We start from the raw sequence: 11,845 nt of genomic DNA, 5'->3' as shown, positions 1-11,845 counted from the left end.
CCCTACTCAGCTCAGAAATTCTGTAGAAGGGAGTGAATTGAGAAAAAAAAAAAAACCCAAACAAAAAAAAGCCCACTCCCTTGCAACTTTTGCAAGCAACCCCACTCAATTCGGTCTACACCAGCAATTACGTTCTTTTGTGCTTTTCCTCCTCTTTCATGGGGACCAGTACCAGCCACTGCTCTGCTCCAGCTTCTTTCACTACGTTATCAGAAGTCTGCCCTTCCTTTGTCAGAGATGAGATGATGTATGCTAATAAAAGAAAACAGAATTTTCTAGAGGAGCCAGTTTGTCACCAAGACTTTGCTATCGGTAAATAAAGAAAGAAACCTTTATGCAAATGAGGAGGATTTTAGTCAGTGTGAAAATAACTGAGCTACTGTCCTCTTTCAAAAACTATGTTTGCATTCAGTCACTCCAGCCAGCAGGCAAACCCATTGTTCTGTAAAACGTTATAAAAGTCTGTGCAGACACTGGTGGTACTCAGAAATTTCACAGCATGCTGACTTTTAATTGCCTCCCTTTCCTCCCTGCAGATGAAAGCACTTGGGATGTTTATCTCTAGTGCACCTTACTGGGGAATATATTAGTTTGTAAAATAGAGCAGGATTACAAAGAAAATTGCTGAATACGTATGATGTCTTGACATAACTTCTTTTTACAAGTAGCATTACTGTGGGCACACTCCACTCTATCATAGCACGTGTTTATTATTTTGCAATATAGGTCACATTCAGAGCTTTGAAGAACTACATGGCTGACCTAGAACGGCTTCCTCAATGAGATCATTGATCTGCAAGCTCCAGCATTCTATTCCTTTCTCCTCTTTTTAATTTCAAGATACAGTAGTTTCTCAAACAGTGCAATAATTTCTGGAACACTCGAGTCACTCCGCACATAGCCTTAACACTAATTAAATGACAGCATCCCAATATAGACCTTCTTTATTTACAGAAGAATAAACAGTCTGCATTTGCTGGGACAAGAATATTCTTGCTGATAAACATAATAAACTTCTGTTCTTTAATTTCAGCATATCAGAAAGGACATATTCCATCCATCCATCACTGCAACCTAGAAGACTCTTTAGGATGGGTTTTTCACAAGATGAAAATCCTCTCAGATCATGTGTCAGTTTTTTCTCTGTCATATAATATTCTTACCCCGTTCAACTGTAACTTTCATGGCAGTATCAAAACAAATGAAATCTGTTTATCTTTGCAAACAATTTTTCCAAGTGTGCCAGAACATGTCTGGACAATATGAACACACTGAAAGTACCTCTGACCCACCATGTGGCAGGAAAGCGTGTTTCTGATCAGCAGCTATGGATAACTAAAAACATGGTAAGCAAGGGGCTAGGAAATAGGGACAACAAAAGCTTTTGCAGCAGAAAGAGGATGACAGGGCTACAGATGAGGGTTTATATGGCAGTAAGACTGTAAAGGCTATTGAAAGCAGAGAGTACCCAACCTAATGCAAGTTGCTAATGAGCAGCCTATTTAAATCGTCCTTTCTAATGGCAGATAGTACTGAAATATTACACAGGTTTCTACCCAGAACATTCTGTACTTAAATATACTAAGCATTTTAATTTTTTAATGTTTGTGTATATATATACACTCATTTATTCTGGTACGTGAAATAAAAGACTACTGCTGTCAGGTGTCGCCTGTCCTAGATGAAAGTAGTTTTTAATCTGAACTCATAGAGACAGCTTCTCTTCCCTACCGAAGACCCCTCCCTATCCATCTGTCAAAAAGACCCCTCCCTATCCATCTCTACGGTCCCTGACTTCCTTCGCTACTTCAATTCCATTAACACAAAACAAGCTGTGGCGGAATATGGTTGCCACACAGCCCGTTGCTGATGTATGCGGTCAGAACGCTGTTGTGGTTTATATGCCATTATTGATGAAGTAGAATTCAGATCCTCCACTGTATTTGAACACCAAGGATGTGTAGAAAACCATTAAAGGGTGTTGGTGCAAATACCTGGTGATCTTACATAGACTAGCATAAGGTAATAAGAATGAAAAGGGCAAGGTTAGGCTTGTGAAAGGTAATTAATTAGCCACTATTGTTAAAAGTTCTTTTTGTTCCTCTGACCCACCACCTACAATCAGCTTCCAAACTCCTGAGAGCAGGGGCTTGGAGAGAGTAAGTCTGGAAAGTGATAGCAGCTGCTCTGGAGCTAGAATACTTTGTGTGAGGGGTGTATCCATGGACAAATAAGTAATGCTTTTAAACATCATCATGACACTGCATATGACATGAAGTGAGAAACAGGAAAACAGTATGCATCTAGTCAGTTACATCTGTCCCTCCCCCCAACACACAGGTTAGTAAGACATAATCCAATCAGTTCATGTCAAATGCCAAACAGGACCTGAATCCCTGGGAAGCAGTCCAAGCCAGAGCATTCAGCTGAGGCTGAAAAAGCAAAGCCTCCATTCCCAGATCTGACCCCGATTTTGGGCAGATTACTACCGAGTGTCACCATCTATCATGGGGGATAAAGATATTAACATTCTCTGTAAGGTACTTTGTGATCTGTTGATTTGATGCACTTGCTTATTTATCCCATATAAATATATATATTTATATACTCAGCATTTTAGAACACTTAAAAAAAAAAACCAAACACAGCATGGCATAAACCCAAATCTTGTTTCAGTTAAATTGCTGCTGTACAGGTAGTTTCTTTCTGATATTCCCAAAGAAATCCCTTATATTCTCACGCACAACATGAATGCGTAGGGCAGAGTGCCACCAGAGGCCTCAATGGAATTCTTCATTAAACAACAAACAAACAAACAAACAAGCGTAGATTCCAAATTGAACAAGCAATACTTGTTGCAAATCATTTAAACTACTAAGGGGAGCCACAAAACTTGCAAATTGACTGAAGGATTAGACAGCATTAGACCAGGAACCTGGTGTACTACACAGTGAACACAAACCACTTAACAGGCTTTCAGGCTCCAGGGGAACTTGGGCATCTGTATTTTGCCTCCTGGCTACAGGTTTTTGAGCATGAAAAACTTGAATCTAAAGCAAGACCACTTCAGGCTTCAGAGAAGAGCCCTTAAAGGGAACAGTATTTTAAATAAATATCCTCAAGGAGTCATACCTAATGTTGCATGTCACTGAAAGAGTGACATTCCCTGAGTTTCAAGAACAGGTTACACTTTTCTGTCAAGTCCGGTGACTCCTGAGTGCACTAGAGTTCATAAGTGTGTCCACATGGTCTGTTGCATTTTGGCAGGGCAAACTAACGCCTGCAGAGACCAGCAGTGCAGCAGCTACACTGCTTTCAGTTGCACCTGAGCTCCAGCATTTAAAGATGTGTTGGGTTCGTGTCCAGTAGGGTTTTGTTACTGATGGAGGGCTGCTGGCACAACTCCTGCAAGAAGTTTTGCAGAGGCGCCTCCAGCTTCAGGTCAGCCCTGCATCTGGCCAATGCTGAGCCAGTCAGCACCTCTACAAATAAACATCTGTAAGAGGGGAAACCTCTTTGGCAAGAGCCTTTGTTTTGGGAGCGCTCTTTTGTTTGGGGGTGTGGGTGGTAAGACAGAGAGAGGGACAACCCATGTGGACACCCAGTTTAGTGAAGAGACTCTGGAGCAGCCACTGCCCTTCAGCCCAAGGTGAGGTGCCAGGCTGTATACAGCCTGCAGAGAGGCCTATTCAGGAGCAGGGGCCTTGCAGTCCTCGGAGATCACCACTGAAGAAAGGTTCCTGAAAAAGGCTGTGACTCTGAGGGAGATCCACACTGGGGGGGTTCGTTGCTGAGAGAACTGCTGTCCATGAGAGACCCCCATGCTAGCTGAAAGAGTTCGTGGAGGACTGTCTCCTGTGGGAAGGATGCCATGCTGCCACAGGGAAGAACTGTGAGCAGTCTTTCCCCTGAAGAGGAAAAAATGGCAGAAGCAGCATGGAGCAAATCGGGACTGACTGCAACCCCCATCCTCTGCTCCCGCTGCGCCACACACTGGGGAAGGAGTTAGCAAAGCTGGCCAGTGAAAGAAGGGAGGGGTGAATGGAAGATGTATTTAAGATCCTGTTCATTCTTTCTGTCCTACTCTGACTGGGTTGGTGATCTGGTAGTGGTTTTGTTGTTTAAATTAAATTGATTTTGTTTCCCCAAGTCAAGTCTGTCTTCTGCCCGTGACCATATTTGGTGAATGAGCCTTCCCCGTCCTTTGCCATGACCCTTAAGCCTTTTTGTTATATTTTCTCCTTCCTGGAGTGAGGCAGCAGCTGCATGGTGCTTGCTTGCCAGCTGGGTCTAAAACACAACAAAAGATAACCTGATTGTGATCAGGCATCACCTTCCTTGTGACTAACAACATGGACTGGGTTCTCTTTTTTTTCAGCTTGCCTTCAATGGACCTTGCAACAGTAAACTATGACCATTATACCCACTTGGTTTACATCATCTCACAAACCCCTACTGTGAGCCAGACTAACTCCTCTCTTTCCACAGGTGGGTGGTCTCTACTAAAAAGGCAGCTCCTCTTTTACTCCCTGCCCCCAGATGAAGTATCCATTTCCTTCACGCTAGCAACATCTCTTGAGGAAGGACCAGTAGTTAATTAAAATTTTCTTGAGTTCATCAATTACAGCAAGTAATTCCACTTATTATTGGACAGCAGGCAGCACAAATCTCTACCAGGATTTCTGTTACTGACAATTGCATAAGTGTATGAAGACTTATAGCAATTTTTTTTTGTTTTCAAACATCTGACAGACTATGATTCAGCCCTTAATACTAACTATATTAAAAAAAATGCATCACAAGAGTCTTAACTGTCGTGCTGATTTTCAACTCAAACTGTTGTTACTGTATAAGGAAAAAGAGGCTTTAAAAAAATTAAAACTTGCAGAATATGAAAAGGATTTTGTCTCTGGAACTGACAGACATGCCTGATCAGAACAGGTCTCTAAGTTGCATCAACTTATTAATAACCATATAACAAACAAAAAGATAATACTACATATAATAACCGTATCTAATTCTGAATACAGATAGGGAGATTTGAAAGAATTTGGGAAAGAAATTTGGTATTTTGCTATATTCAACTACATCAACTACATGAAATCGTTTAAAAAGAAGTTACAGAACTGTCATGGATTATAACAGAAATAATTTTTGAAAAGCGTTCCCATACACCACCTATCAATGGAAAACCACAAGCTCATTACAAAAGCTCTCACTGGAGCATGAGAACCTATGTATATGAAGCTCAAAAAGTTAATACCTATGGAGATTTAAATTTAAAATGCTCCATGACCAGCCTATTCAGTATCATACTTTGAAAAATGTTTAAAATTGTTAAAAACTTTTTAGCCTCTCTGTTTTATAGTCTCTACCTAACGCTTCCATCTGGCCACTACGGGAAGCTATGTGTCTACCTCTAAAAAGACAATAAACAGGAACACTCGACACTGTTATAAATCCCTCAGGGCCAAGTACGTATATTCTATAAAACATGAGTGGTGGTAAGCAGAGAGGTCTTCCCACATAACTTCATATGCCTTGAAGCAAGGTGTGAGCAAAACAAGCTCCCATCAGTCAGTGGAATCATGATCAGCCCCACCTCCAGAGGGAGACTGATAACAACTTTTCTCAAATGCCTTTTCTTGAATGTGATCTCTGTCTACAGGTGCCCATTTTCCTCCAATATAGAAGAATCCTATGCCAAGAGTAACATTTTCCCATTTATGATATTCAAATTAAGCATACATACAAATATTACCAGCTTTGAATGATGTAGCAAGCAATAGTCTTGCTACAAGCAAAATACAAAGATTTGACAGCATTATTTTCAATGCCACTACTATGTAAGATATCCAAGTTTGTACTAAATTTACAAATTTACTGTAGTGGTTACTGCAGCATATTGATAGTCTTACACAAATAAGACAAAAAAAGCACATTGTTCCACCCCACAAAATCTCATGAAAATACTTTTAAAACCACTACAAAATAAAAATTGGCCCCAGTTCTTCTAACATCACATTTTTGTAAAGCCAAACTACAACACTGAACTACTTTTCACACAAATCCCACAAGCTACAGCTATGAATGACCAAATAACATAGAGCCTCCTTTCCTGTGAGCCCGACACTCTCCATTATGTTTTGGCAACAACAAAGGTGCAAGTAAGTTGTGTCACCTGCACACATCTTGTTTTTACAGCTAGATTTTGAACGAAAACTTCATCTGAAAACCAGCTGAGGAAGACAACAATCAAAGATTACTCTGGGGCAACTGAAATTCAAAACAGATTTATAAAGCAGGGAGGGGCGAATAAAAAACCAAACAAGCATTCTCAACTTTAAAAAGGCACTGAGCAGTCATCTGAGAAGGGGCCACAGTGCCTGAGTCTCCCCCCGCCCAGTAACAAAATGGACACTGACAAAGCAATCAGTGCACAAACTAAACCAAAGGTTCATCTCTCCTTCCCCCAATAGGGGAAAAAACGACAGTATTTATATCTGTATCTTAAAATACAGATGTGCATTATAAAAAAAGCTAAATGAGCACTCTGATTTTAGGAAAACTTGTATGTCTAGCCGTTAAACAAACCCACCACACACACACACAAATAAAACAGTATTAAAGCATCTACTGATACTTCTTTACTGATACTCATTACTGAAAAGGAGGGGAAAAAACCTTATAAAAAAAGCCCTGAACTGTTTTATCTACTTCTTTTGTAAAAACCCAAGAGCCCAGGATTTACTCAAAAATCAAGGATGATTTCAGCAACTGCCACAAGCTATGTCTTCTAACTCAAATTTCTCCTAACAAGAAAAATCATCCAAGGAGTAATAGACACTGGTCTTCCGTGCAGGACTCATCAATGCAATGAATTAACTGTAGACATTTGATCCTTTTGCTAGCAATTTTCTGAATGTTTTTGTTGCAGAATTAAAGAGTTCTTGTTCCAATTTAGCTTAATCCACTCAAACCATTAGGAGCGAGACACATATACCACAAAAGCTAGAACTGAGATACTTTAATTCTGAAATTGCAATCCAAGACCCCGACATCTGGGTTTACATTATAGCTTGCTTTGTTGTTTGAATGGACAATTCAAATGGACAGTTTGAATGGGTGCTGAAGATGCCCAGTCTTCCCAGTCTCAAGACTTTCTAGTGCAAGGAAACAAATCTCTTGCATTCACCAAGAGCCAAAAAATTGCCATTCCCCTGCCTAAACACTCTAAGGTCAATCTGACATACATGCAGAGTGCAACTAATACACTGACAGGGCTTTGGGTTCTGTATAAAACCCAAGTAGTTCACTAATCACTGTTGATAGGATAGCTACCAGGGTAGGAAAAAATAGTAACTCATCCTCTGTGAGCACATTCGCCCAGCAAACAGAAGGCTGATTCTGCAGCCTCCTGCTGGAACTGGCCACTGAGCAGCTGAGCATACCAGTTTGTGTGGCCAGGAGAAAGTAAAAGGCAGAAAGTGGAAGCAAAACATAGGTTGCCTCCACAGCTTATTTGTCAGTGGACTTAAAGGAGGGGCAGAGAAAGTCTGCACTTTGGGTGAACCTCCAATGATTTCTGAAGTTCCATCTACTGGGTAGGAGGAACTGTAGACAATTGCTCAGTACAATTACACTTAAAGCAGACAGAAATTTAAAGCAAGTCCACCTCTCTTTCTATCACACCCCCTCAGGCTCCAGTATTCCCAAACCATGACTCCACATCCATACTTTCTTTTTATTCTCCACCTCAAACATTAGGGCTCACCCCAGTCCACTCACCTCCATTTGTGTAAGGTGATTAGCAGAAACTGCTCACCTGAACCGAACATCTCTGCAGACACAGCTACCGACTGTGGGTGACTGCTTGTATACAGGACTTGACCCAGTCGTTTGTATAATCACCTCCAGACAGAAAATTACTTCAATGTACCACCCACAAGCAGTTTATTTGGTAATCACCAGACTCCACCATACATAATGGTTTACTTAGCAGAAGTCAACACTTGAATGTTTTGAAAAACCTGTTGATCACTACAGTTGTATATACTAGGTACATATTTAGGATGTATTGCTATAAATGCTGGGAACCATCATCTCTCCTCCAGTTACGCAGTGTTATCTGGAAACTGGGTAGAGGTGCCACATAAATTCAGGAAGTTATGTAGCAAATTTAACTTGAGACCAGTGCTGTAGCTGCATTTCACTGGAGCTCTGAATCAAGCACAGGCTAGAGTTACAAAAATTGTCTCCTCACATATCAAATAAGATACAAGATATCCAACACAGCACTTTAGATTAGGCACTACAATTTGACATTAAGGCTCCTAGATTGTAAGCACTAAGGTAAATTACTGGATCTAACCCAGAGAGTCATATAAAATCAGTATCAAAAATAAAGTCAGGAATAAGTATAATGCTTTAAGTTTATAGCCTGTCTCATTTCAGGCAAACTTTCCACTGCACCCTAGCCCTACAGAGTGCTGTAATCTGCAAAGTATCAATTCTGTTCTAATAATACTGTGTATTAAGTTAGTTTGCATGTCTTCTAAACAAACTACAGCTATTTAAGTCAAGATTTATACTACCTGAAAAAGCCTTGAAAAAGGTTTACCCCTTCAGTACAAACACTAAGTTCATTTGGGTCAATACAGAACATAATGGCAAGAGCAATTTCTGAGGAGCAATTCTGCAGGCGTGCTTACTTCAAAATGACTACCACAGTCATTGGGAGTTAGTCTACAAATAGCCAAGCCTTAGAGATATGAGATTATTGCTCTCTATTAGTGAATCTAAATTTAATCAGAAATTTTACAGATTGGGTATTTCCTGAGTGGAATTCTAATAAGTCGACTTTTTATTTGAAAGTTGGGAGGCCTTATGGTGAGTAAATACTAGCCAACATTTACATTTTTTCTCTTGGTTTTGTAACAGGAAAAAAAAATGAAACATCTCCAGTATTTTAGTTTTGGCACTGTAATAGCTACTCTTAGATGTAATAATGGACATGAAGAAAACTTCTTCTAAGACTTACAAGGTTTCTCTTAAAACTTCTTCAGTTTTAACAGCCTAAGTAGAGCAAGAAGAGGTATTATTTATAATATATGACTATTCTAAGGCAAACAAACCTGTAATTACAGTCTGAGACTGGTAATACAAGAAATTAACTGTACTGTTCTCTGTAAATGAGCTCTCTATGATACAATTTTTTTCCACATAATTTCAAGCTCCCTTCCAGATAACAGGCAGCCCTGTATACATGCAACTCTAAAAAAGTCCTTGCTCTTAGTTAATACCTTTTCCCAAGTCTTCGTTTTTTGATGTAAATTAGTTACTACTACCAGCCTAGGGGAAGAGAGAATGCCAAGAAACATCCAATCAAACAAATTACTTTTTTGCTGCTGAAAAAACAACAATATTTTTGTTCTTCAATATAAGAAAGCAGTTCTGAATACTGCCGTAATACAATAGCAGTACCCCTGAGATTACCTAATTTTATCACCTCAGCATTACTTGAGGGAAACCAGTGGAAATGCCATACAAGAAAATTGTTCATTAGCTCATTAACACGAATCCTTGATGTGGCACGGCACCTAGAAGAACGTTAAGATTCACGTTGTATTATTGGTGAAGAGCTATTACTGAAACTACTAATATCTAGATACCCTTTACACCTGCATCTGAGAGACACACGGTTATCAAGTAAGGAGATTGCAATTGCCCTTCTTTCAATTTAGTTAATTGGTACAGAATGAAGATTTGAATAGAAGATACAGCTTAAAAATAAAGTTACTAACGTAACACATGAATGAGCAGGACAAAATCCATACGTATACACACACAGAGAGGTTTAGTAACTATATATTCCAATAAATTGGAATTTCTGCCATGCTATTACTTTCTCCCTGATCTCTAAACTGGTTTTTATTTTAACCTCATCTGCCAGAATGCCCGACAGCTGCAAACTACTACTAACCTCATTTTCTACTTCTATCTTTCATTTGTATTTATTTCTCACCATTCCAGGTTGTTTACTATTTTTTATAATCCTAGTACAATTGTTTAATAGATCAGTATAGAGCTAGAGGGCACTAAAATTAAAGTTTCCACAAGTTTTATTACTGGCTTTTAGCTAGGCTTGTCTACTTTGGCCTTGTACTTAACTCTCAGCACTTTTGATTGAAACTCACTACTTTTTTTCAGGACTTGTAGTCACTGTTGAAATACAATCATCTTTTCCTTATCCGTAAGTGTATTAGTTGGTCCAAGTTTACATGGTGTAGCTGTCTGCAGGGCTGTGCCCTGCACACAGGAGGCATACACTTGCACCAAATCCTGTCTTTCACTATGGTGTACCTCCTTTCTAAACAAGGCTTTTGAGTATAGCTTCAAAAGAGGCACGAACCATACATAGTCCTACAGTTTAAGCGCCCATGCCCTGCATTAGTCGTGTTCTCTCACCTTATCCATCCGCTATTCCAGATAAGCAAGAGATGATTATTGTAAACAGGGGCTGCCTTTGTGCATGCATCAGACAGAACTCTAAACTCCTAGAGGAAGCTAGTTTGTTTCTATTTGGTCCCTAACAGTAAAGCCTAAACATTTGTAAAGTGAAAAGTAGTAGTATCTCATCTATTTCCATGCACTAGTTTACAATCAAAGAGTAATTCAGTGGTAGCCATCCAAAATCAAGCAGTAAAACATGAACTTTTTCTCCTGTCTTCAGAAGAGTCTTGTAAGCAGCATCACATCAAAATCGACAGGCTCACATTTGCCTGAACTACCTATTTGGAATACAGTTTTGTAGCATTTAAGTAATCAGATTTGTGTTTAAACAGCAAGTTTATTTCATCTGTTTTCTAGTGCATTTAAAAATAATAATAAAACATACAGAAAGGTTGGAATAAAATCCCTCTTTGCTTATACTGTAGTTTTAAGGTTCTGTGGCTAACCACATTTCTCACCTAGTGGAATTTTAGCACTGTGGAGTCCAAACATTTGACCGCTTCACATTACACTGGTTTTCAGTTCTGGCGTATGCTTTAAGCTTCCCACTTCCTTCTTCAGGACATTAAGTAAAGTTCTAGAACTATCCAAAATCTTCATATAAGCAGCTTCAGTTTCAGCAAGAATTTTATCAAGCTCATTCCGTGAAGCCACCTTTTGGGCCAGGTTTTCACACACACACTCCAATTGTTCACTGAGGACTTGGATTTCATGCTGGAGTTTATGTTTTTCCTCTTCTGCTTCCTGGATTTGTTTGTTCAGCTCTTCTTTTTGCATACATAAGTCTTCAATGCATTTCACTAGTTCATTATTGTAACCCTGAAGAACAGCTCCCTGCTGAGTCATCCTCCACTCCTGTCCCCGAGCTCTGCCACGGCTCCCTGAAGTCCCCTCTCAGCAACAAGCTTTCTGCACTCTAAAAAAACAACACACCAAAAAACAGAAAGATGAATTCTGTAAGGGAGTTACCGTGAATAATGCTATGCTAGGAGAGACAGCGCCATGGGTAAAGATGCTCTGTTCAAGGTTAACATGATAGTTGAGTTGTTCCACATCTCTTCCTTTTCAGGAAGGAGGCAGGAAAAAATTCGGCATCTACACCGTACCTTTACTGCTGGAAGCTAATCCCTCCTATGATACCCTCGTGGCAATGCTCAAAATACTTCTATTATATTTTATAATATCTTAATACTATTCTGCATAGATGATGCTTTGTACCTCAGACCTCGAGGGGTTTGGTCAGAAATAACCAAACGAGCCTTTCCTAGGAGACAGCTCAGCAGTCACCACAACCAGCAGTGGCATCCACTCGGCCTATGATGAAGGGAGTCTT

The 11,845-nt window shown here is 39.8% G+C and overlaps 1 protein-coding gene across 1 annotated transcript; it reads right to left on the bottom strand.

The window, feature by feature from the left end:
• Positions 1-11,013: 11,013 nt before the first annotated feature.
• Positions 11,014-11,358, bottom strand: LOC104494876 (Sjoegren syndrome nuclear autoantigen 1-like). The gene has a single exon (XM_010137769.1). The coding sequence runs from the start codon at positions 11,356-11,358 to the stop codon at positions 11,014-11,016; it is 345 nt and encodes a 114-aa protein (XP_010136071.1).
• Positions 11,359-11,845: the final 487 nt, after the last annotated feature.

This window comes from Buceros rhinoceros, unplaced genomic scaffold (assembly GCF_000710305.1).
Source record: "Buceros rhinoceros silvestris isolate BGI_N320 unplaced genomic scaffold, ASM71030v1 scaffold33306, whole genome shotgun sequence".
NCBI classification, from domain to species: Eukaryota; Metazoa; Chordata; class Aves; order Bucerotiformes; family Bucerotidae; genus Buceros; species Buceros rhinoceros.
The sequence above is the reverse complement of the archived record's forward strand: the minus strand, read 5'-3'. Positions and strand labels throughout refer to the sequence as shown.

Excerpts from the sequence above, each read along its gene's own strand:
- LOC104494876 (XM_010137769.1), bottom strand. The coding sequence starts at position 11,358 with ATGACTCAGCAGGGAGCTGTTCTTCAGGGTTACAATAATGAACTAGTG.